The following is a 25,922-nucleotide window of genomic DNA, read 5'->3' on the forward strand; positions in this document are numbered from 1 at the left end:
CAATCCAAGAGTCCAAGTTGTTTGCATTGAAAAGGGACAAATTTAGACCCAAGGGTTCATAGTTCTTACAGGTGCTAGAGGGATTTATTGATTTATTGATTCTTGATTTATTGCAAGAAGGATGAATTTTAGCAATATAGGGGCCAGAGGGATGTGCTTGAGTCCAAATGTCAGAAGTCTTCAATGATGCAAGGTGGAAGACTTTGAAGGTCCAGATTCTTTACAAAGCAAAAGAGGGAAGAATTTTAACTTCTTTCAATGAGCCACGTATGTCAACAAAAATACTAAGCCCCATTCCCGTGGTCTATTGTAACTACTAAATTTGTCCTGATTATGTCAATGCTGAGACAACAAATAACTGTACATGTCAAATGAAAGCAGCAGTCCCAATTTTTACAAATTCATTGTTTATTGTTTATCTCGACAAGCTGCCAGCTGCGACTCGTACTTTGCTGTACAGTTATTTGATGTTGGTGCCAAATGGGCATGTTCGTTCCTCTGAAGTTTTCACGGTCAGTCATTAGTGATTTGAACCAATTGTGTCGTGCAAGAACAAAACTTGACTCTGCTGACAGTGGCTACTAATGGCAAATTTACAATGTCTTGAAACGGTATGTGCCTGTTAAGGAAAGTGAAAATGAAAGGTGTTATAACAAAGGAGAGCAACATTATGAAAACTTTCTGGATGATTACAGCAGTCTATCAATTTAATGTTGGGTTGTAGGGGTGGGAGAGTGGAAATTATGTCCACACATCAGGGCATGTGTATCAAACAGCATTAAAGATCGCATCTTAAAGTTGTACCTCATGATGTATTTTCTGTTGTTTTTTTCCAAGGGTTATGCAGTGTCAGATGCAATTCAAAAGGCAGCCGAGGCATACAAATGTAAACCTATTGAAGGCAAGTATAATTTCTAATTTGCAATATGTGTACAACTTGGAATCTGGATTTCTTGAATTATAAGTTTTGAACAAAGAGCCATTACATTCATTCAGATTTCACAAGTATGCAGCTATCCTAATAAAACATTGTAATATCCACAATATATAAGGCCAAGCTGTATACTCTATAATCCATATTACACCCATCAATCATACATGAAAATAAAGGGAATTAAAGGTTCTTTGAATTATACCTAAGATATACAAGGTCTTTCTTAAATTACCAGTATAACCAGTGAGGAAAGCCAGGGAAATTCTTTTTCTTTAAAATTCTAACCCTATGCAAAATACGAAACTGTAGAGTGCCACCTTAAAGCAAATATAAAAATGTATGCAATTATTTTTTAATTTTCCTATAATTGTGTATGATGTTCTGAATAAAATGGTACATTCATAGTGATGTTAAGCATGAAAATAAGCTTATTATGCTCATTTTGCTGTTGCTTACATAATTTGCCATGAGGCATTTTTGTGTGAGTAGTGACCTTAATTATGAGGAAATTAGAAGTCTAAGAATATAGGAATAGTCAACTTTAATTTAAAACTGTTGCAATAAGTAAAATTTTCTGTGAAAATGTTTCTTTTCATTTATTTGCAATGAAATAAAAAAATAAATGATGAGAAAGCGAATTTGCTTCTTCCATATTAAACAATAGGCAAATATTTTACCCTTTGACCTTTATGAACCTGATCTGTTCTGTCCCTTTTCAAACTCTAAAATTCATTGTTGATACCTCAGAAATAATTCTGGCTAGTTTCATGTTCCTGTCATTCAGCATAACATTGGTTGCTATGTTTACAAAATGTAATGTGCATTTTTAAAATAGCTCACTTTTTATCATGGGGGGCTGGACTTGTTAGAGACTCTGACACTCATAAATACTGTTCTGTGGGGGGAAATGCATTAGAATTATTCAAAAGGACTGTTTGGATGCTTGCGACTTAAATGTTTCAGCCATAACATCAAAATTAAATCATACAATAATAATACCTATGTTCTCTTTCTGGGGGCGCTCTCCGTTAATGGATCACTGCCATCTCACCTCTGTCTGCGTGGGTTCGAGTCTCAGATTCGGCCAATGTGGCTATGTGAGAAAGCTTGCCAGTAACTTCTCGAGGGTCTGTGGTTCTTTCCAGGGATTTCCTGGGTTCTTCCTCCACCATTAATACTGGCCGCTATGTATAGCCTATCATGTGCTGAAAAATGGCGTTAAACTCTACAACAACAACCAGTTATTATGTACTTTAAAGAGAGTGACATATGTAAAATATGGATGATATTTCTTTGGAAATTGTACATGATTTAAGCACACTGCTAACTAGAATGACTGCTCCCTTGTGCTAAAAAATCAGCCTGAATTAGTCTAAAGTACACTATCCATAGCAGCTATAAAAATAGGGGAAATGAATTTTGCCCGACTGGACAATACCAGCTTCTGAAAGGGCAATGAATGAATTACATAAATATATCAAATGTAAAAAAAAGTTACTGGCTCTTTTTTTATACAATTTACCTCTGAAGTTCAGGAAGTGAAAATGACCAAGCAGAGCTAGCACATTTTTGAAAGGTGCACATCTGGAGTAAGGCCAAGCTGTATACTCTATAACCCATATTACACCCATCAATCATACATGAAGATAAAGGGAATTAAAAGTTCTTTGAATTATACCTGAGATATACAAGGTCTTTCTTAAATAGCCAGTATAACCAGTGAGGAAAGGAAATTCTTATTCTTTAAAATTCTAACGCTATGCAAAATACGAAACTGTAGAGCGCCACCAAAAGGGAGTGCTGCGAATGAGTTGATCATGCTACCATGAAAAGGGAGTGCTGCGAATGAGTGGATCATGCTACCCTGAAAAAGGGAGTGCTGCGAATGAGTGGATCATGCTACCCTGAAAAGGAAAGGGAGAGCTGCCAATGAGTGGATCATGCTACCCTGAAAAAGGGAGTGCTGCAAATGAGTGGATCATGCTACCATGAAAAGGGAGTGCTGTGAATGAGTGGATCGTGCTACCATGAAAAGGGAGTGCTGCCAATGAGTGGATCATGCTACCCTGAAAAGGGAGAGCTGCTATCCATCAGATCAGTCACCAGGCTGGTCTCTAGTCTGACACAAGTCTTCAAGTGCTGATTAGTGGAGTATTCTTAATAGGCTTTTGTGTGATGAGGAATTCATCAGCAACATTAGGGGTGATCAGTTCCCACCCACCCACCCCACCCCACCCCGCTCTTTGAATTCTGGTTTCAGCAAGCAGCTTCTGGTTCATTCGCCAGCTTGGCTTACACCTTCCTACTGATATGTGATGTCGCAGGTGGGGATTTCGATTGGGACCTGGGATTTCTGTCCATTGTGGACACTGGTGGCACTGGAGCTTAAACCTTGTATGATGATCACCACAGCCTTCTGAGGCAGGAATCGTTGTCTCTGGCATCTCTGCAGTGATTGTCAGAGTATCAAGGCATGTGTTGTCAATGTCCATGGCACTACTGGTTCCCCTTTCACAGGAATGTTGCTCTAAACATGTCAAAGGCTTTACTGGGCCACAGTAAGAACCTGCTTAGAGTGGCTTCTTCAGAGGACTTGTTCCCTCTGTGGCATTTCAGGACTTGGGGCAATACAGTTCATTGCAGCTTTTCCTGTGGTCATCCTGAATGCCCCTCAGGACCTTCCTCAAAAATCATTAAGATTATCAAGGTCAATCAAGGCTCGATCTCCCCTGCCTGCCTTTAGCTTGATGAGACAGCCAGAAAGAAGTCCCCAGGCTCATCCCCTTTCACGGGGGCAGGGGACAGCTTCAGTTTATCATTGATCTTTCTGCCTTAAACATGTTTCCTTTCATTAGAAACCATTTAAGATGGGAGACTGTCACCTCTGTTAGCAACACCACAAGGCCTTGCAATTGAAGTTCCAATTCATGAGAAGTTGGAGCTGGCCCATTCTCAGGATTTCATTTATGGGGGAATGCATTTCCTTACCAGCCTTGGGAGAATTTGTGTTCCACAGGATAGTATTTGTTTATCATGATAGTATAGAGAGACCTGCATATACATATCCCATCAAGGGACCATGCTCTCCAAGGAAGACTTGACTCACACCGTCTCCAGTTCTTCTGACAATTTGGCGATGTTACAGATATCCCCCTACCACTGCGGTGGTGATTGGGTGCGACATAATGCTACATGTCTATATCATGATGCCCCCGTGCTAGACATCACTATAAACTGCCACACTGCATACATCATAGCAATATGACTGATAAATTGTTAAAGCTGCTTTAAAAATCCACATCACACGCACACAAATATCCCCCATCAGCACGGCTTTCTCCAGTCTGTTCATCAGTACCACGTGACTTGGAGGAGTTGAGAGTGGTTTCTGACCAGAGACAAGTCCCCACCCCAAACCCTTCTTATCTGTACACTGATGCACACGATTTGGGTTGGGTACTCACTTGGAGCTGAAAGGGATAGTTCTTTAGCATCATGATATAAACAATCTGGAAGTGGTATTTTTATCTATACAGGGGTGTCTCAACCAAATAAGGTGATGCTCTCCAGAAGTAGTAGCATTCCTCAGGCAGCAAGGAAGTAATCTTTTTGCATAAAAGTTTGGAAATCTAAATATGTTTTGACTTCTTTTTTTCTTTTTTCAGTAGCCAGATTTCATAAAGCTTTCTTTTTTAAGTTCCTTTACCTTTAGCAGGAGCATATTGTGGCATCATGGTATTTCAGCTTATATAAACTGTCTTACATGACAAACTTAAAATGGTTCATCATAAGCTTCTTCTTGATAATTTAGAACAACAGATTTTGAATTTTAGTTTAACTTAAAATTGACCACTCAAATCGCTAGAGTCTGGACTTAACATTGGTGAAAATGGGACTAGATTTGTACTCTTGTATTTTGTACTTTGGTGCTAGTTTTGCTAATCAGTTAGGACCAGTGTTACTGCTGGTTTACATTAAAAAAGAGTGCCCCTAGTGGGCAAGTGGTCTAAAGCACTTGCTGTTAAAATCACTGCCATCTCACCTGTCTGCATGGGTTTGAGTGTTGGACTGGGCCAATGTGGATATGCGAGAAAGCTTGCCTTTAGCTTCCCATGGATCAGTGTTTCTTTCCAGAGCTTTTCCAAATTCTGCCTCCACCAGTTATACTGGCTGCCATGTATGGCCTATCTTGTGCTACAAAATGGCATTAAATCCAAAAACAACAGCTTCGAAAAGCTTTTTCTGTAATGTTTCTTTTCCTGTGATGACAATGCAACTATTGTTATTTTTTTATAATTTTTTTTATAGCAAATGTAATGTAGTGACATAAACCACAATGCTATTTACTTTGTGAGAAACAAATGTTGAGCAGAATCCAATTTATTGTTATTTCTTAACCTACATGTATCTTGTAACATTTATTATTATTTCTTTACCTACATGTATGTTGTACCATTTATTATTTCTTTACCTACAGGTATATTGTCCCATTTGTTATTATTTCTTTACTTACAGGTATGTTGTCCCATCAATTGAAGAGACATGTTATTGATGGAGAGAAAGCTTTTATACAGAATCCTACAGAAGAGCAGAAGTAAGGGTTGCTTATTGTTCTGTCTAATGTTTTAGTGAATGTGAGACTTGGATAGCTCAGTGTTAATACACTTGCTTTGCCTGTGTGCAGTTCTGGGCTTCATTCTTTCTTGCTTTCGTTGTTCAAGATTTTGTGATTGTTTATAGGTGGTTTTCACTACCCCAAGATCACATTATGCCAACATCTTAGCTATAAAGAAAATAGAAGTTGTTGTACAGCTGACATTAATTGAAATATTTTAAAATGTTTCAGAAATAAGTCATATTTTGACATGCTCGTGCGTGCATAACCAGAAAAGCCAAATATTCAAAATTTTGCAGAACAGTATGGAATTAATATTTTTTTAATTCTTTATTCTATATTGATGAAATTCAGAAAATAAACATTTTTGGGGATACAATTTTAAACATGAAATTTGACCACTAGTATATGAAATTGGTAGATGGAAAATATTTAATCCTTATAAAAAGAGATCAGTTGAATAGACTAGACATGGTTAAAATTGGTGGAGATGATGAGATAGGTACCTTTAAGTTGTGAGAAAACTTAAGATTCTGGTTAATATTTTGATAAAATGTCTGAATGTATACATCATATTGATTGTCATTTGACTGTAATTGTTGCTGATGATGTACATGTAATTCTAAACTGATAAGAAGATGCAGTATGCTTGAATACAAGTTTGTTACTTTAAAGAACATTATCTATTCTAGATGGACTGTCTTGATTTTACATGGACTACCTTGATTTTAGGGGCCCCGAGTGGTCTAAAGCGCTCTTCATTACGGATCACTGCCATCTCACCTCTGTCTGCGGCGGTTTGAGTCTAAGATTCAGCCAATGTGGGCATTTGAGAAAGCTTGCCAGTAGCTTCTCGTGGGTCGGTGGTTCTTTCCGGGGTTTTCCGGGTTCTTCCTCCACCATTAATACTGGCCGCCATGTATAGCCTATCGTGCTGAAAAATGGCGTTAAACCCCACAACAACAACAACCTAGATTCTAGATGGACTGCCTTGACTTTCATATGGACTGTCTTGATTTTACATGGACTACCTAGATTTTAGATGGACTGCTTTGATTACAACAAATTGATGCAAGGATTCCTGATAGAATGCTTATGGTGTTTCCATTGCTGCATAACATATACTCATGGCTTTTCCAGTAAAACATACCTGTGACCCAGGGAAGGCACTTTTAATGGGGGGTACTCACCCATAGATGCAGTTTTGAATTTTCTTATTATTTTAATATGAAGTCTTTGAAATCCAAGTACACTCGCATATATTTTTTGTTAAACTACCTTCCCAGTGTAACATGTATTTTTTAATGGAGCAGCCTCACGTGGCTGTAAAGTTCAGTGTCTAATGTACATCATCTTTCATGTGACATGTATTGTGCATCAGCAATTGTTGTTTTAAACTACTACTACTTGAAAAATAAACACCACACTAATACACTAATATCAACGAGACGACTATCAACCAAACTAATATCAACGAGACTATTTACCAAACTAATATCAATGAGAGTAATATTTACCAAACGTTGAAGACAGCATCATGCTGTGGCCTTTAACATTTGTATAAATCATTACTAAAAATAGAATCGCCCTTTGTTCTGTTATCAAAAACTGCTGAACAGAATTTGACGGATTGAAAGGATCTTCAAATTTTATACCTAGGATTGAAACATTTTCTCTAAAACTTGTGCTAAAATCATGAAGCTTGATAATTTGATGCACCCGTTAGTACTTTAACATTACAACCACAGAAGATTACTGTGATTTGCATGTTTATGGTTTACTCAGATAGGTGAAGTATTTCTGTTTGACTCGTGACCACATATTTGTCCACTTTTTACCAAAAAGAGAACCATTTTTGACCTGTACAATAGAAAGTAGGAATAAATATGTTTATTGAGTGATAGCTTTCAGTAAAGTGTTCCCACGTTACTGGGAAATCAGGGAAAAAGACCGTACAAATGGTAATTTTGTCCCGAACATGAAAAGTCTTTAAATTTTTCAAATACTTATGACAATTGGGGGAGAGAAAAAAACACATGACGACAGAAGCAGTTATGTAATTGAGTTTTAACTAAACTGGTCGTGAATTAAATTTATCTAGTTTTGACCAGAATATTTGGAGGTTGCAGTATTTGGGTGTTCGCCATAAATATATATGTTCCCATTGGACTGGAGTTTTCTAGGAGACTAGTTATTCACAAACAGCCTGATATCAGAATCTTTTATTAAATGGAAGGTATGAATAGCTGAAGCCAGCATTGTGGTGGTAAAGCGTAAATGCTTACCAGATGGCCTAGCAAACTTTAACAGAGTTACATCGAGACTGCATGAAATTGATATGAAAACTATTTATTTTTTCAGGAATTGTATTACAGTTGTTAAATCTTTAATCTGCTGAAAGCTGAGATGAAACTATAATGTTGGTGAGAGTTGCCCTGGTACTCAACATATGCATTGCTAGTCACATGACTACACAAATCTTGCAACCCACATGTTCATGGTACTCAACATTTGCATTGCTAGTCACACAGTACACAAATCTTGCAACCCATATGTTCCTGGTACTAAACATATACATTGCTAGTCACACAGTACACAGATCTTGCAACCCACATGTTCCTGGTACTAAACATATACATTGCTAGTCACACAAGTACACAAATCTTGCAACCCACATGTTCCTGGTACTAAACATATGCATTGCTAGTCACACAAGTACACAAATCTTGCAACCCACATGTTCCTGGTACTCAACATATACATTGCTAGTCACACAAGTACACAAATCTTGCAACCCACATGTTCCTGGTACTCAACATATACATTGCTAGTCACATAAGTACACAAATCTTGCAACCCACATGTTCATTACACCATAGGTCTAGTAGTTACATGAAATCAATATCAAATGTAGAAAAATTATAAGTTTTATATGAAAGTCTTATACATTTTGTAATAAATAACAAAAAAAGAAAGAACACTAAATGCTATATATATATTCTGAAAACAACTACCTGGGTGTTGTATCACATGACTGCCATGTTCACATGTGCTCTCTGCTTGATGTATCTGTCTAGATTTCTGCAACAGTGACAGGTTTCTGATTGTTTTTCTTGAAATAAATCTGTTTGTAGCTTCTTACTGGTTTTTACAAAAGATCTCTGACTTTCATTTAATATATTTGACTTTTTGTACACCACTAGAATGAGGTTTGTTGATATCATGTGACTATTTGACTTCAGCATCATAGTCTGAGATTAGTGTTTGACTATTAATGTGGAGTACTGGGCCAGGTTTCATCTCTGCTGTAGTTTCGTCTAGTTTGTCTGCGGATTAAACACAAAATGATATACTTGCCATTTCTGAGAAAACAAATCATTTTCCTATCGATTTAAAGCAGGTGTGACTCGATGTAACATCGTTTAAGGCAATTGCTCTGACCCACACACCAACCTAACTGTCCAAATGTGAAAAAAAGGGGTATGAATATTCAGAGGAAACATGGATTGAAACCGGAATGCCATTCATTTCACATCTAATTTTTTTTGTCTAAAATGTTGAACTTTGGTACTAAATTTTTAGACTGACATGTAACTTGAATTGTTGGTTTCAAATCTTAAATAGGTTGCATGAGAAATGGAAGATTGTCGTCCATGGTATTATATATTAATTATATATTAAGAAACTATACAAGCCTCTGAGAGTATCAAGTTTGGGGACTGGTTTATCGCATTGCAAGCAGACTTGTTGATTTTACAGTTAATTCTATCCTTGTTTATAGAGTAGTATATAATTTTGAAGGTCTTTTTGTGAAAAATTTAAATCAACCCTTTTGTAAAGAGGTTTTTCAAATGATGGATCCTAACCATATTGCCACATGTGGGTTTTAATGGCAGATTAATTTAGGGTTTACATTTTTGCTTTTTCTTGACACGGTAAGATTCTAGTACTTTGCATTTATTGTTGTTTTTCATTCATGATGTGTGGATGTGATTTGGATTTTTAACGTAGCTGTTTGAAATATTCAGTCATGCTGTGTCTAAATTGTGGCAGTATATAGTGATGTCTAGCACTGGGGCATCATGTGACAGACATGTAGCATGATGTCCCACCCAGTCACATTATTCTGACACCAGGCTGACCAGTTCTAACACTAACCTCCTAATACTGAGTGCCAAGGATGTCGGCTGTTAGTACCATTTTTATTTCTTTGTTATGATTTGGCCGGAGTTTAAACTTGCGACCTCCTGCATCTTAAGTTTAGCCACTTTGTACAACATGCATTTAGATTGCTTACAGCTGATTATCCTGATTTCTTTTAATTAAAGGTTTGAAAGGAAACATTAATTTATGTTTATTATGTTGTTTCCTAATACCAACATAATGCAGGTCAGCAAAGTTCAAATATTTATTCTATAACTGAAATGACTTTACATGCCAGTTTATAGGAATATACAGTAGTCAAACTTGTTTCATGTGATACATTTTGTGGTTCAGTGCATGATCTTCTTTTCCGACATTGATGATATGGAAGTCTTGAAACATCTTTTGATTTTCTTTTTAAAAAATTCACATTTTTATAAGCCAAAATGTTCTATAATTCCATTCATTAATGGTATTATGAACCTTGGAAAAATTAATTTCATCCCAGAATAAACAGGAAATACCTGGAAATTGATCTTTAAAACGCATTGGAACCATGTCAGTATTAATGACTATACATTGTATATTTTGATTGGTTAGCCTGGACAGATTAACTGTATTTGTACATGTGAATCAGTAATGGAATTAAATGTATGTGGACTGTATTTCATTTGAGGCCCCAGCCATAGTGGCTAATCAAGATAATCACTGATGCATGAACTGTGCTTCTAACTAGGTATCATTTCTAATCAAGGTAATCACTGATGCATGAACTATGCTTCTAACTAGGTATCATTTCTAATCAAGGTAATCACTGATGCATGAACTATGCTTCTAACTAGGTATCATTTCTAATCAAGGTAATCACTGATGCATGAACTATGCTTCTAACTAGGTATCATTTCTAATCAAGGTAATCACTGATGTATGAACTATGCTTCTAACTAGGTATCATTTCTAATCAAGGTAATCACTGATGCATGATATGGGATCTACTAAAATGTGAGTTTTGTGACTATTTATCAGTTTTCCAGTAGAATTCTTGATTTCTGTGTTTTATTTTGTCAGTGTAAACTTGATTTCCAGTGAGTTTAGTCTGGTGCTGCAGTAGCATTGAAAAATGACCCCACATTTCATAGCATTGAGAAATGACACCCAGTTTTATAGCACTGAAGAATGATTACCTGTTTTATATCAGCAAAAAATGAGTTTTATAGCATTGAAAAATGATACATTGTTTCATTACTTCGAAAAATGATGCCATGAAAAATGAGACATTGTTACATAATACTTTAACTGCACTTTATTTGATGTAATTTACATTTACGAAGTTTGTTTTTAGATTTTTTTAAAAGTATAATCTTTTGTTGTAGGAAAGAGATCGAACGCTGTGAGTTTGAAGTCCATGAAGTGTATGGTGTTGATGTTCTAGTTAGCACTGGTGATGGAAAGGTTGGTATAAAGAAAGACAATTTTTCTCGTCTTTTTTTTTTCTTCCTTCATTTATTCATTCCCTGTTATGAGTATGGTCAGAACTTAGCTGCCAAGTGTCCTGTGTGTTTTTTGCCCATATTTGCCCTCTATTTTGAGATCTGAATATGGGTGTATGGTTTTTGTTTGTTAAAATTTTTAAAATTAAAATAATTACATTAAAAACTTGAAATTTTCTGTTAGAACAGACACCCGGTTTTGTTCTGTGAATAAATGTATCGCCTGTGTATAGGGATATAGAGGTCTAAAATGTGATTGGTTCATTTGAAATTGATTCTTCCATGCCAGTCTTTAACCCCCATGTTGGATTGTGCAAAGCAGTTGCAACTATCATTGTATTTCCTTTTTTGTAATATTCATCTTCTAGTCATGTCGGAGGTGGGGAGCAGAATATTCATAATTTTCTCCAACAAAAAAAAAAACAGGAATGACAATTATGATGTTATATTTAGATTTGTGAAACCATCTAGTAAAGAGGACAACTTCTCATTTTGCAAATTGTTTTGTGATTTCGTTGATGGGGCATGAAGGCACCATGAAATAAACAGTATGAAAAGCTAATAAACATCAGCTTGCTGCTTCATCATCAAACAACACAGTCTGATCTTACAATGTTTATAATTTCCAAAGAGAACCTTAATGCAATTTGATCAAAGTTTATTTTACTAAACTTCTTTTAGAAATGAATCTTCCTCATTCAGTTGCTAGTGTTGCTGACGATTTATTTCACGAACTTTTTCAGACGGTAAAATCACAAAGAATTGTGTGTCCTGACCGAAAACAGTTTATTAAAAAAAATTAACACAAAAATTCAAATCATCAGTGAAAGATGGTACGTTGGAAATGATAATGATTTTTAAAAAAATGAGGTGTGGAAAAGGCTCTGATAAACAGCCTGAGTCGGAGCAAATGTGTTGCACTCTTGTACTGAATGGTGCACATTCAGAAGGTGCAAGAGAGCGACACATGCGTCTCTGGCATTAAATAAGTTATTGTCATACTTTACTAATGGTTGTAGATGTTGTAAGTAGTGACATATGCATTGAAGTTGTAACAATCAGTATTTTTTGTCATAAAGTAGTATGTAAATTTGTATGAAGGGGTTGGCAGCTATGTCGGTAGCATAGAGTTGCAATAGGAATCTTTGCAGCCCATTTCTCCATTGGTTTTTACATCATTTGTTCTCATCTGATTTCATGATTTTGTATGACCCTGGCTTAGCTTGATAGACATTGTGATCAGGAATTTTGGATGTGTGTTTTGATTTGATGATAACCAATACGCTGCCAGGCACAAGATCACAGAAACTTGAACGAGTCATTTAACTTTTAAACTCGTATAACTTTTAAAATCAATTTGAGAACAGATCCTGCAGATTACCTGTGGTCTCTGTGATTAGTGGTACCCAGTGCTTCAAGTTTATCTTCATCTAAAAATTTTAAATTTAAAAAAAAAAAACATGTTCATGTCCTATGAGCTAAATTGATTTGGTAGCCATTTTGTATAAACAAGATCCGGATCAGTTCAACTATTTCTAATTGGATTGTCTCCTAGAACGGGTGTAGCAAATTGATGCAATGGTCTGCCCTGAATGAAATGTTGACAGCATGAATTATGTTAAGCGTCCACAGATCGTGGTGAAACATAAAATAGTGGATGCTCAAGAAAATTGGTGGACACAAAGCACATCAGTTCAGATACGGGAGGAGGAAAAGACAGCTCGATGCAGAACATGCCCACCTCCCCCCCCCCCCCCCCCCACATATTGTCATGAAAATTTGCAAGACTTGACAAAATGGTGCCATTTATTTTATCGCATGTCAAACCGACTGGGTATGGTTTTTATGTGTCAAAACAACTAGCTTTGGCCAATGAAATTACAAGGGACTACTCATATGTGTGGTATGGAGAAAATCTTTACAAATTCAGAGACATCATCTGTTAATGGCTGCTATAGCAGACCTGCCAACTCTTACGATTTTGCCGTAAGTCTTATAAAGATTACCCATAAAATATAAACTTATGGCATACTAGCAAAAACTATGGAAAAATGATCGTTGCCGAAAAATCCAGATAATTGGTTCATCCGTGTTTTATTTGGATCTGGGTTTCATCTTCTTAGAATTAGTGACTTTACAGCAGCACCATAGATGCTTAAATTGCGCCTATTTGTTCATGCAAAGCATAAGCATGATTAAAAACTGTTTATTATAGAATTTTTAAAAATGGCGCCCAGAAAGCGATGCATGATTAAGAGAAAATAAGCTTCTTGCAAAGTGTTAATAATCAACACAGAAGAATAAAAAGGAGTATTCAGATTCTTGTGAATAAAAGCTGGAAAGGATACAATTACGTTTATTGGACATTGCGTGCCAATTTGAGTATGTCTTGTGGTGGGAGATAAGATTGCCATCGTCATGTGAAATGGAAAAGAATTTCCAAGAATTGTTAAGTTGAGAGATAGCAACAAGCCATTGAGCTGCATATGGTTTGGAACTAGAGTTTGTGCAAGTGTACTAATGGTAAATAAAGTCTCCACGTACTTTACAAACTTTTCATTTGAACTTGATGTATATTGTTGATGCGTCAAACTTTTAATTACATTTTCCAGCTTTACAATAGCAGTTGTTGATATTTTGTTACACCTTAATGAAAACTGGTCAATAATGCAGGGGAAAAAAACAACTGCCTTACTGAGACAGACTCGTTGGGGTTGGCAGGTCTGCTACAGTTTAAATGCTTTGATGGCTTTTTTATGTCTTTAGAGGGATTTTAGTATAATCATAATTTATATATTTAACTTGAAGACCAGAAGAGCTGTCACATTGGCCTGTGTCTGTCCAATCCTCATTTTGTTAGCAGGAATTATCACTGCTGAGGGTTAGAAGTGGGCCCCCCCCCCCCCATTTCATTTTGACTGGAAACCTGTTTTAAAAAAATTTAAAAACAATAAAGGAAGTATAAATTTAAAGGAAAAAAATAGCCTAAGCAATTGAAAAAAAATGATGAATGGCTCTCCTAGACCCCATAGAAATGCTGTTTAAGTCACTCCTTTGTTTTAGGCTAGCCATGTGATTGAGAAAGTGCACAAAATTCTTAGCATTTGCAGGTATTTGTTTGCTAGTTATTTCTTAATTTTCACTTTATATTCATTTTCATTTTAAAACCTCCATTATTTTCAAATTGAATTTCACTTTTAACCCTGACCACTACCACGGAACAATCATGACTGTCATGAAACTTGACAGACATATTCATCCCAAGGTCAGGATGTTCTTAAATCGTATTGGTGTCCCTTTGTTGCAGCCATCTTGAAATCCTTGCCATTGCTACTTCTTTTGAATAAATATTTGTATCATGATGGGGTTTTTTAATAGTAAAATACTTCTTGTATTGTCAAATTTGTTTGAAGTAAAAATGCTGCATGTCTGACATGGTTACCACATGTTAAAGATTTCTTGTATTGACTAGTTTGAAGTAAAAAAATTATGCTGGTCTGGTGTGGCTGACACATGTTAAAGATCTTGTCACTACTCTGCCAAAACAGATGGTTTTATTGACAATGGGTTTTAATTGAAAGATCTTATAATGTACAGTGTGTCCAGAAAGAAAATGGCTCTAATCTTAAACATCATAAAAAATCATATTTTTGGTTCTCCATGTAGAGGTATGCTGGTATTAACATTAGTTTTGAGTAAAAGAATTATTTTGATATATATTTTGCCTTAAATGAAAATGTTGTTCTGAACAGCCAACATTGCTGCCATGCCAGCAATCTTGAAAATCTTGTTATCATTACTCTTTTTAAACAGCTTTCTTGCTTGCATGTGCTCCCACCTAATATTGAGAATTTGTAGCTTGGGGTACGTGCACCACCTTTCCTCCTGGTCCAGACTGAGGATATGTAGTTTGGGTACATGCACGTTGCCCCCCCCCCCGGTCCAAATAAAGATAGTGTAGTTTGGGGGACATGGGCCACATCCATGGTCTAAACAGATTGTGTAGTGTTGGTTATATGCAACCCTCATGGTCTAAAATTGGGTAAAAGAAAATTTTAAGAGATAAAAGGTGTGACAAGAAGCAGTAATGAAAGTAACTGTAATATTGATTATGCAACATCAAAGGCTTCTTGTTATGCAAGACTGATTTGAGTTACGGTGATTTTAAATATGTTAAGAATATCTCTTGTGCATTTTACTGAGCTGAGAACTAGACAAATCTGTTTTGCATTTTTCAGAGCCGAGAACTCGACACAAGAACCACAGTCTATAAGAAAAAAGACATTATATATCAACTAAAGATGAAAGCATCAAGACGTAAGTGACACTAAAAAATTTTAGCTGCCAAGTGGGCTTATGGTATGCATCATTTTCAGCTTCTCAAAAACAACAAGGCCATTTTCAAACATGATAGGAATTTGCCTGTAAACATTCTCAACCAAAATTGTTTTTTTGGGTGGCTGCTTTAGCAGTCAGAATAGATAACTATTTTTGAAATGGTTCAAAATGGCAGGGCCAATTTTGGCAAGACTTGCTTGAAATGTTTCTTGGGAATGCTCTATTAAAGTGTTTAAAGTTATGTCTGAGTTACCTTCCTAGCTGTGGTGTGGATTCCTTTTGTGACCTGCATAGAAACCATATGCTTAAATTTATTTGAAACTTTTCCAGTGCAACAGAGAACAATTTTAGTCAAACTTGATACAGATATTTTTTTGGATATATAATTACAGAATAGATGCCTTGAGTGTTTCCCCAAGGGAGTGAGTGGAAAACCTGTTTTTGTAATCCTTCTGTAAAATGGCTGAGCCGATTTGAATCCAGTGTTTTCCCTAGGACATGATCTATCACAGTTATGACCAGTTTGGTACTTTTAGAAGTGGTGTAGAAAAGCAAAAGAAGAATCCAATTGTATTTCCTCTCCACTAGTTCTTGGCATGCTTGGTTGACCTTTGACCTTGCATGAATATTTACAGTGGTACATCAAATTATGACCTGCTGTCTTCGAGGTTGAGGTCATTACTTCAGCATTCCCCTCTATGCAGGTCACATGACCATTGTAAAACCTTAACGAAATAGACCTTTTTTAAAAATAAAATAAAAATGAACTACAAACAAAATATTGTCATTTGTGGATAGGTTTCCTTTTAACAAAGATAAAATAGTGAGTGAATAGGAAAAGAATCCATTAATCTTGTTCATTATTAGCAGGTGTCTTATATACAAAGGTGTCCACTAATGAGGTACTGTTTAATAATGGTCTGATGTGAGGAGAATTGTTATGATGTAGGCCGTGATCTGCAAAAGGGCAGATTTGTTTTACCGGGGAGCGGGGGGGGGGGGGTGGTCTGCTGGCAGTCTTGTACAAGGTATGACATTGATGTTTAGCCAAAAGTGAGCAAGTAGATCTGCAATTTTGCTAGCGGGGCAGATGTACGATTATTGAAACAAGGCAAGAATACTCTTGTCATATTTACATTCTTTGCTGCAAGTTTAACACTGGGTCATATAGTCTAGTCATGTTTATCTGGTAACCTGCATTGTACAGATGTGTAAATGCATAGTTACCTAATTATAGCATAAATGTCCCTGATCATAAACTATGCCTATGTATGGAACAGATATGTAGAAAGTAAGGCCATATTTCTCTTTTTTTAAAAAGTTACTTATAACATGAAACTTTACATTTTTATCAAACCAGTAGCATGATTTTGTTTCATGGTGATATCAGGGTCATTGCATATCAGGTGGGACAGGTGTGGGAATTTCCGTCACCATCTTTCTCACATTTCCACATGATATGCCTGTGCATGCCTCTCACTTTTCCCAATAAGTCTGCAAGCCTCTCTCACATTTCCACTTGATATGTCTATGTAACTTGACATGTCTGTGTGACTCTTTCTTGCATCTCTTCAGGTAGGGTTTGCATGTCTCCTACATTTTCTGGTGATAAATGGGTGACTCTTTCTCACAAATCTGCCTTATTCTCACATTTCTCATCAGTTTTATTACCCCATTTTTTTCACATTTACTCGTAAGTTTGGGCCTCTTTCACTTTGTATTTTCAGGATTTTACTTGTGTCCATTTTATCTTACTGCTTTTTTGTTGTTGATTGAGCTAGTGACACTATATAGACTGGATTGTGCTTATGTGCCACTAAATTACTCGTATAGTATGTATTGTGCTATTTTTTGGATTGAAGTCATTACCTACACAAGGCTTGAACTGAGGACTTGTGGCAGTGATTATGGTCTGACCTAAAGAATTGGAAATCAACCACAATTCCTTTAAAGAATGAGATAATTAAAGTAACATTCTTTATCATTTATGATGTAGTAATACAGATAAGTTAGTTGTTGTTTTCAGCAAAGCAATAGAAGAATGCAGTCAAGTTGTATTTCCTGTCCACTAGTTCTTGGCATGCTTGGTTGACCTATGACCTTGCATGAATATTTACAGTGGTACATCAAATCATGACCTGCTGTCTTCGAGGTTGAGGTCATTATACTTCAGCATTCCCCTCTATGCAGGTCACATGACCATTGTAAAATACAACAGAAGTGCCTAGTTTGTTTTCCTTGTGCAGACTTGGGGGCAGTCTTGGACAAGGTGCAGGTAACAGTTTGGCAAGTTGGAGATGACATTGGTGTTTTGGCCAAAAGTGAGCAGATGTGCAATTTTGCTAAAGGGGCAGATGTATGATAACTCAAATGAGGCAAGAATATTCTTGTCATGTTTACATTCTTTGCTGCAAGCTTAACGCAGGATCACATAGTTTAGTCATGTATGTCTTCAAGCCTGCCTTGAATAGCATTGATGTCAGTTTGTTTCAGGACGGACAATTTTTACCATGCAAAATATTGGATTGTGCCATGTGTTTGCCAGTCTCTGTAAATCAAAATGATATGTGATTTTGCCATGTGATTGATAAACTCCGCTATGTAAAACGATATTAGATTTTGCCTTGTGATTGCAAATTCCTAAAATACTATAGATAACGATAATTGGTTATGCCATATGATTGCTTATTTCTAAAATACAAATGATAATTGATTATGCCATGTGATTGCTAATTCTAATATACTATAGATTGATAATTGATTGTGACATGTGATTGCTAATTCCTAATATACTATAAGAATGATGATTGATTATGTCATGTGATTGCTAATTTTAATATACTATAGAGAAATATAATGTGATTATGCCATGTGATTGCGAATTCCTGATATGCTATAAGAATGACGATTGATTATGCCATGTGATCACTAATTCCTAATATAGAAATGATAATTGAGTCTGCCATGCCAATGATAATCTGTATGGTACAAAATGATATTAGGGCCTGTTGGGGGCCTGAGTGACCAAATGGTCTAGTGCACTCACTTTTACCAATCACTATCTAATGTCTGCATGGGTTTGAGTCATAGGCTAGGCCAATGTAGGTATGTGAAAAAACTTGTCTGTAGCTTCCAAAGGTGGTGTTTTTTCCTGGGTTCTTCCTACACCATTTATACCGACTGCCATGTAAAGCATATTGTGTGCTGAAAAATGGCTTTAAACCCTAAACAACAAAAACAAAATGATTTTTGGTTGTTTCATATGATTACTAATTTATACTGGTGATTACATCTGTTTATTTAACAAAGGGTCAGAACAAGTGTAAACACCATAATGAATAGATATTTCCTTACAAGTTTGTGTATGCTTTTTTCATGTTTCCTTGTATGTCTCTGCAGATGAGCAGATGTGCAATTTTGCTAGAGGGGCAGATGTACGATTATTGAAACAAGGCAAGAATACTCTTGTCATGTTTACATTCTTTGCTGCAAGTTTAACACAGGGTCACATAGTCTGGTCATGTTTATCTGGTAACCTGCATTGTACAGCAGATGTGTAAATGCATAGTTACCTAATTATAGCATAATTGTCCCTGATCATAAACTATGCCTATGCATGGAACAGATATGTAGAAAGTAAGGCCATATTTCTCTCTTTTTTGAAAAAGTTATTTATAACATGAAACCTGACATTTTCAGCAAACCAGTACGTGTAGCATGATTTTATTTCATGGTGATATCAGGGGCATTGCATATCAGGTGGGACAGGTGTGGGAATTTCCATCATCATCTTTCTCACATTTCCACATGATATGCCTGTGCATGCCTCTCACATTTCCCTGTAAGTCTGCAAGCCTTTCTCACATTTCCACTTGATATGTCTATGTGACTTGACATGTCTATGTGACTCTTTCTTGCATCTCTTCAGGTCAGGTCTGCATGTCTCCTACATTTCCTGGTGATAAACGGGTGCCTCTTTTTCACAAATCTGCCTTATTCTCACATTTCTCATAATTCTTTTTACGCCATTTTTTCACAGTTACTCACAAGTTTGGCCATCTTTCGCTTTGTATTTTCAGGATTTTACTTGTGTCCATTTTATCTTACTGCTTTTTTGTTGTTGATTGAGCTATTGACACTATATAGACTGGATTGTGCTTATGTGCCACTAAATTACTCGTATAGTATGTATTGTGCTAATTTTTGGATTGAAGTCATCTCCTACACAATGCATGAACTGAGGACTTGTGGCAGTGATTATGGTCTGACCTAAACAATTGGAAATCAACCACAATTCCTTTAAAAGAAAGAGATAATTAAAGTAACATTCTTTATCATTTATGATGTAGTAATACAGACAAGTATAATCCGTGAACTATCTTCGTATTTCAGTAAGTTGTTGTGATCAGGTTGGCAATAAAAGAATCCAGTCAAGTAGTATTTCCTCTCCACTAGTTCTTGGCATGCTTGGTTGACCTATGACCTTGCATGAATATTTACAGTGGTACATCAAATCATGACCTGCTGTCTTCGAGGGTGAGGTCATTGTACTTCAGCATTCCCCTCTATGCAGGTCACATGACCATTGTAAAATGCAACAAAAGTGCCAATTTTGTTTTCCTTGTGCAGACTTGGGGGCAGTCTTGGACAAGGTGCAGGTAACAGTTTGGCATGTTGGATATGACATTGATGTTTTTGGCCAGAAGAGATCAGATGTGCAATTTTGCTTAAGGGGCAGATGTATGATAACTAACATGAGGCAGGAATACTGTTCATGTTTACATTCTTTGATAGGGGCCCTGAGTGGGGTCTAAAGCGCTCTCCATTGCGGATCACTGCCATCTCACCTCTGTTTGCGTGGGTTCGAGTCTCGGATTCAGCCAATGTGGGTATGTGAGAAAGCTTGCCAGTAGCTTCTTGTTGGTCGGTAGTTCTTTCCCAGGATTTGCCGGGTTCTTCCTCCACCATTAATACTGGCCGCCATGTATAGCCTATCGTGTGCTGAAAAATGGTGTTAAACCCTACAACAACAGTAACAATATTGGAAGCACTTACTACATTATATATATACCAATTATATTGAAAGCACTTACTACATTATATATACCAATTATACTGAAAGCACTTAACTACATTACATATACCAATAATGATACTGAAAGCACTTACTACATTATACATACCAATAATGCTATTGAAAGCACTTACTTCATTATACATACCAATAATGATACTGAAAGCACTTACTACATTATATATACCAATAATTATATTAAATATTGTAACGTCGCCCTCTTAGAAAGAGGGGTGGTTAATTGGGTTTGGCTGGCGTTATCCAGAGGATGGCCTCCCTCGATATTATAGCCTGGCGAGAATGAAAGAAGAATGGAATTTCAACAGAGAACTGAGCGAGAATACTGGGAAGAAATAAAACAATATGAGCCACCTTTTGACAAGAAAATAACAAATTTAATCAGAACAAATTAATACCAGCAACTGCAATTCAAGTTAGATTTTATAAGTAGAATTTAACAGGTATGTCCAATATAGATTTGTTAATCATTATAACGAGAGGTGAAAAGAGTGCAATGTCCATGATCGATTGCATCACCTTCATTCACTTTGACCATATCTCAACGTCTTCTAGTTCATCCTTCCTAAACTCTAGGTTCCACCCCTTCATGGACTTCCTAGTCCTTTTATTCTGGCCTCATCCTTCTTTCTTTCTTTCCCTGTACTCCTGTCTTTGGACTGTCTCGTCTTCCTCTCAGAAACTTTTCCTTGTCTGATTTTTTCCCTTCCTTCAGGACTTGTGCGTCCTAGCACTAAATATGCCTTTCTTTTACACGACGACCAGCTTGTTTCGCGAGGAAAGCACTAATCTTTATGCCTCCATGGAGTCGACTAAGTTTCCTCTTCTATGAAATTTTCAGACTAACGAATTTTGACTAGGGTCGTCACTTTAAAGTCAGGTTGCTCTAAAGTGTACGTCCTAATTTATTCTACCCAATCGTAGGTAGTGGTCCCTAATCTTTCCCAAAGAAATAATTCCTTTCATCAAATTTAGACAGCTGAGAATCTCTGTATGACGGTGTGTGACAATTTCCCTTTGAAAATATGATAAGTGGACATAGCTTCCTACCAAGCGGTTAGGGTTGGTAGCTCAAATGTTTACTTTCTAAGGACCGTGTTAAGATACCCACATCAGTTTCACTGGGTTGGAATGCTGTTCCTTTGAAGTTTACACTGACATCGGCGGAGATGAATGAAGAAAGTTCGAAGTGACTTTTCACAAAGACTTTTCTGGCTTAACTGCGATAAGACTTTAATTGCTAAATGCATTTAACTTTAAAATTTAATACCTACCAATAATGATACTGAAATCAGTTGCTACATTACACATACCAATAATGATACTAAAAGCACTTACTACATTATTCATACCAATAATGATATTGAAAGCACTTCTACATTACAGATACCAATAATGATATTGAAAGCACTTACTACATTATATATACCAATAATGATATTGAAAGCACTTACTACATTACAGATACCAATAATGATATTGAAAGCACTTACTACATTATGCATACCAGTAATGATACTGAAAGCACTTACTACATTATACTTACATACCAATAATGATATTGAAAGCACTTACTACATTACAGATACCAATAATGATATTGAAAGCACTTACTACATTATGCATACCAGTAATGATACTGAAAGCACTTACTACATTATATATACCAATAATGATACTGAAAGCACTTACTACATTATGCATACCAAAAATGATACTGAAAGCACTTACTACGTTATATATACCAATAATGATACTGAAAGCACTTACTACATTATACTTACATACCAATAATGATATTGAAAGCACTTACTACATTACAGATACCAATAATGATACTGAAAGCACTTACTACATTATGCATACCAATAATGATACTGAAAGCACTTACTACATTATGCATACCAATAATGATACTGAAAGCACTTACTACATTATACTTACATACCAATAATGATATTGAAAGCATTTACTACATTACAGATACCAATAATGATATTGAAAGCACTTACTACATTATGCATACCAGTAATGATACTGAAAGCACTTACTACATTATATATACCAATAATGATACTGAAAGCACTTACTACATTATGCATACCAAAAATGATACTGAAAGCACTTACTACGTTATATATACCAATAATGATACTGAAAGCACTTACTACGTTATACTTACATACCAATAATGATATTGAAAGCACTTACTACATTACAGATACCAATAATGATATTGAAAGCACTTACTACATTACAGATACCAATAATGATACTGAAAGCACTTACTACATTATATATACCAATAATGATACTAAAAGCACTTACTACATTATATATACCAATAATGATACTGAAAGCACTTACTACATTATACTTACATACCAGTAATGATATTGAAAGCACTTACTACATTACAGATACCAATAATGATATTGAAAGCACTTACTACATTACAGATAGCAATAATGATACTGAAAGCACTTACTACATTATATATACCAATAATGATACTAAAAGCACTTACTACATTATATATACCAATAATGATACTGAAAGCACTTACTACATTATATATACCAATAATGATACTAAAAGCACTTACTACATTATATATACCAATAATGATACTGAAAGCACTTACTACATTATATATACCAATAATGATATTGAAAGCACTTACTACATTACAGATACCAATAATGATATTGAAAGCACTTACTACATTATATATACCAATAATGATATTGAAAGCACTTACTACATTACAGATACCAATAATGATATTGAAAGCACTTACTACATTACACATACCAGTAATGATACTGAAAGCACTTACTACATTATATATACCAATAATGATACTGAAAGCACTTACTACATTATACATACCAATAATGATACTGAAAGCACTTACTACGTTATATATACCAATAATGATACTGAAAGCACTTACTACATTATGCATACCAAAAATGATACTGAAAGCACTTACTACGTTATATATACCAATAATGATACTGAAAGCACTTACTACATTATACTTACATACCAATAATGATATTGAAAGCACTTACTACATTACAGATACCAATAATGATACTGAAAGCACTTACTACATTATATATACCAATAATGATACTGAAAGCACTTACTACATTATGCATACCAAAAATGATACTGAAAGCACATACTACATTACATATTAAATTAAATTGTATTTCCTCTCCACTAGTTCTTGGCATGCTTGGTTGACCTTTGACCTTGCATGAATATTTACAGTGGTACATCAAATTATGACCTGCTGTCTTCGAGGTTGAGGTCATCATACTTCAGCATTCCCCTCTATGCAGGTCACATGACCATTGTAAAATGAAAAAAGAGTGGTAGTTTATATTTGATTTTGTTTTTTAAAAAGGAGTAAGTAAACTACAGGGAAACTGTATTGTTCTTCTGTTTTGGACATGTTTCTTTTCTGTAAAGCTGCAATAAATGAGTAAGAAAAAAGCCGAGTGAATTCATTAAAAGAGTATATTTCAATATGTGTGTGTGCCCTTTAAATTGTGTTTGTCATCTTCTGGCAGTTGTGGCTTGTTTGACATACAGTGTTTATGATGCAAGCTGTTCTCAGAAGCTTAAAATGTACATGCATGGGTATAGAATTTGTTTTATGACTTGGGGACAGTTTCGTTCAACTTGCTGATTATAATATAGCAAGAGAGACACAAAATGGATGTTTTGCTCACAGTGGGTGGACACGCAATTACCAGAGTGAAATGGCATGGGCATTTTGCTCACAATTATGTGGATGGGTGATTTTTCATTAGAGGTGCAAGAGGCTGTAATAAGCAAAACAAGGCAAAAATATCCTTGCCACAATTGGGACCACTCCTATGGCCTAAGTGGTTAAAGCATCTGCCTTGGAACTGGGAGAATGCAGGTTCGAACCCAGGCCGAATCATACCAAAAGACATAAAAACAGTACTAGCAGCCGCCTTACATTGAGCTCAGCATTAAGATGCTACTCTTGGGACTGGTCTGGCTGGTTTAAGGATAATGTGACTGGGTGGGTCATGATGCCACATGTCTGCAGTGTGATGTCCAGTGATAGATATCACTTTAAACTACCACATTGTAGACACCATAACGATACAACTCATAAATTTAAAGCTACATTAAAAATCCAAATCTCCCCACCCCACCCCCCACCCCTTATACAATTACATTCTTTGTTGATGGTTTACAACAAAGTAAAAAAAAAAAAAAAGGTCTTGTCCTGTGTGGTTATTAACTTGTCCTCAGATGTTCAAAACTATAGTGACATAATTATTATAGCAGAATCATCCCAGCATATGAACAAAACAGATGCGAGTTAACTGAATAACATTGAAAGTAATGTGAGAACCGTGATACCTCACTTGGTAGCAAATCAGACTTGTAATCCTAGGGTCGCAGGTTTGAAACGTACTATGGTTGGCTACAACGGATTGTTCTTGGGAAGGGCACTTAGCTCCCATTCCTCTGCATGATATAGCCAAAATGTGTTAAAAGTGCAGCTGAAACCAACGCAACAATGACCAGTGTTCTGTGACTATTATAAACCTGAAAAACTTGAACAAATCTATAAAATAACTTTTGTACCAGATGCTAATTGGATTTGCCAATTAGTGTTTAGTGTTTTAGCTCACCTGATCACAAGGCCACGTGTACCTTTGTTATAGTTCGTCATCTGTTGTATGGCTACCAGTGTAACAGGATGAAGTCTGGTCGGGATTGGAAGATGCTGAACACACTTTTGTTATAGTTCATCATCTGTTGTATGGCAACCGGTGTAACAGGATGAAGTCTAGTCGGGATTGGAAGATGCTGAACACACTTTTGTTATAGTTCATCATCTGTTGTATGGCAGCCAGTGTAACAGGATGAAGTCTAGTTGGGATTGGAAGATGCTGAACACACTTTTGTTATAGTTCATCATCTGTTGTATGGCAGCCAGTGTAACATGATGAAGTCTAGTCGTAATTGGAAGATGCTGAACACACTTGTTATAGCAATCTAATCAAGTCCTGCAAGTTACCAGTGCTGAAGCATTATTTGTGAGTTTTCTAGTTGAACATGACCTGTCTTTCTTAGTTTCAGATCAGCAACAGTGACCGTGAAAGAGTTATTTCTGTTGTGAGAAAAATTAAGACTGTCTTTAGGGCCTCATTAGGTGCTGAAAATTTGCAACCATTTTAGACACCAACATTAACCAGCAGGCAAGAAGCCTGAACTGTTTTCAAAACAAATTTACCATAGCCTGATTGAGGA

The 25,922-nt window shown here is 36.0% G+C and overlaps 1 protein-coding gene across 1 annotated transcript in view; it reads left to right on the plus strand.

The window, feature by feature from the left end:
• LOC149792311 (proliferation-associated protein 2G4-like) overlaps positions 1 to 25,922 on the plus strand; it is a 50,473-nt gene that overhangs the window by 11,794 nt on the left and 12,757 nt on the right. The window contains exons 6-9 of the mRNA XM_089970885.1: positions 838 to 901; positions 5,450 to 5,528; positions 11,066 to 11,144; positions 15,421 to 15,499. Coding sequence (XP_089827011.1) covers positions 838 to 901; positions 5,450 to 5,528; positions 11,066 to 11,144; positions 15,421 to 15,499 — 301 coding nt within the window. The remainder of the gene's footprint in view (positions 1 to 837; positions 902 to 5,449; positions 5,529 to 11,065; positions 11,145 to 15,420; positions 15,500 to 25,922) is intronic.

This window comes from Sinohyriopsis cumingii, chromosome 9, assembly GCF_028554795.1.
Source record: "Sinohyriopsis cumingii isolate HCF-2022 chromosome 9, ASM2855479v2, whole genome shotgun sequence".
NCBI lineage: Eukaryota > Metazoa > Mollusca > Bivalvia > Unionida > Unionidae > Sinohyriopsis > Sinohyriopsis cumingii.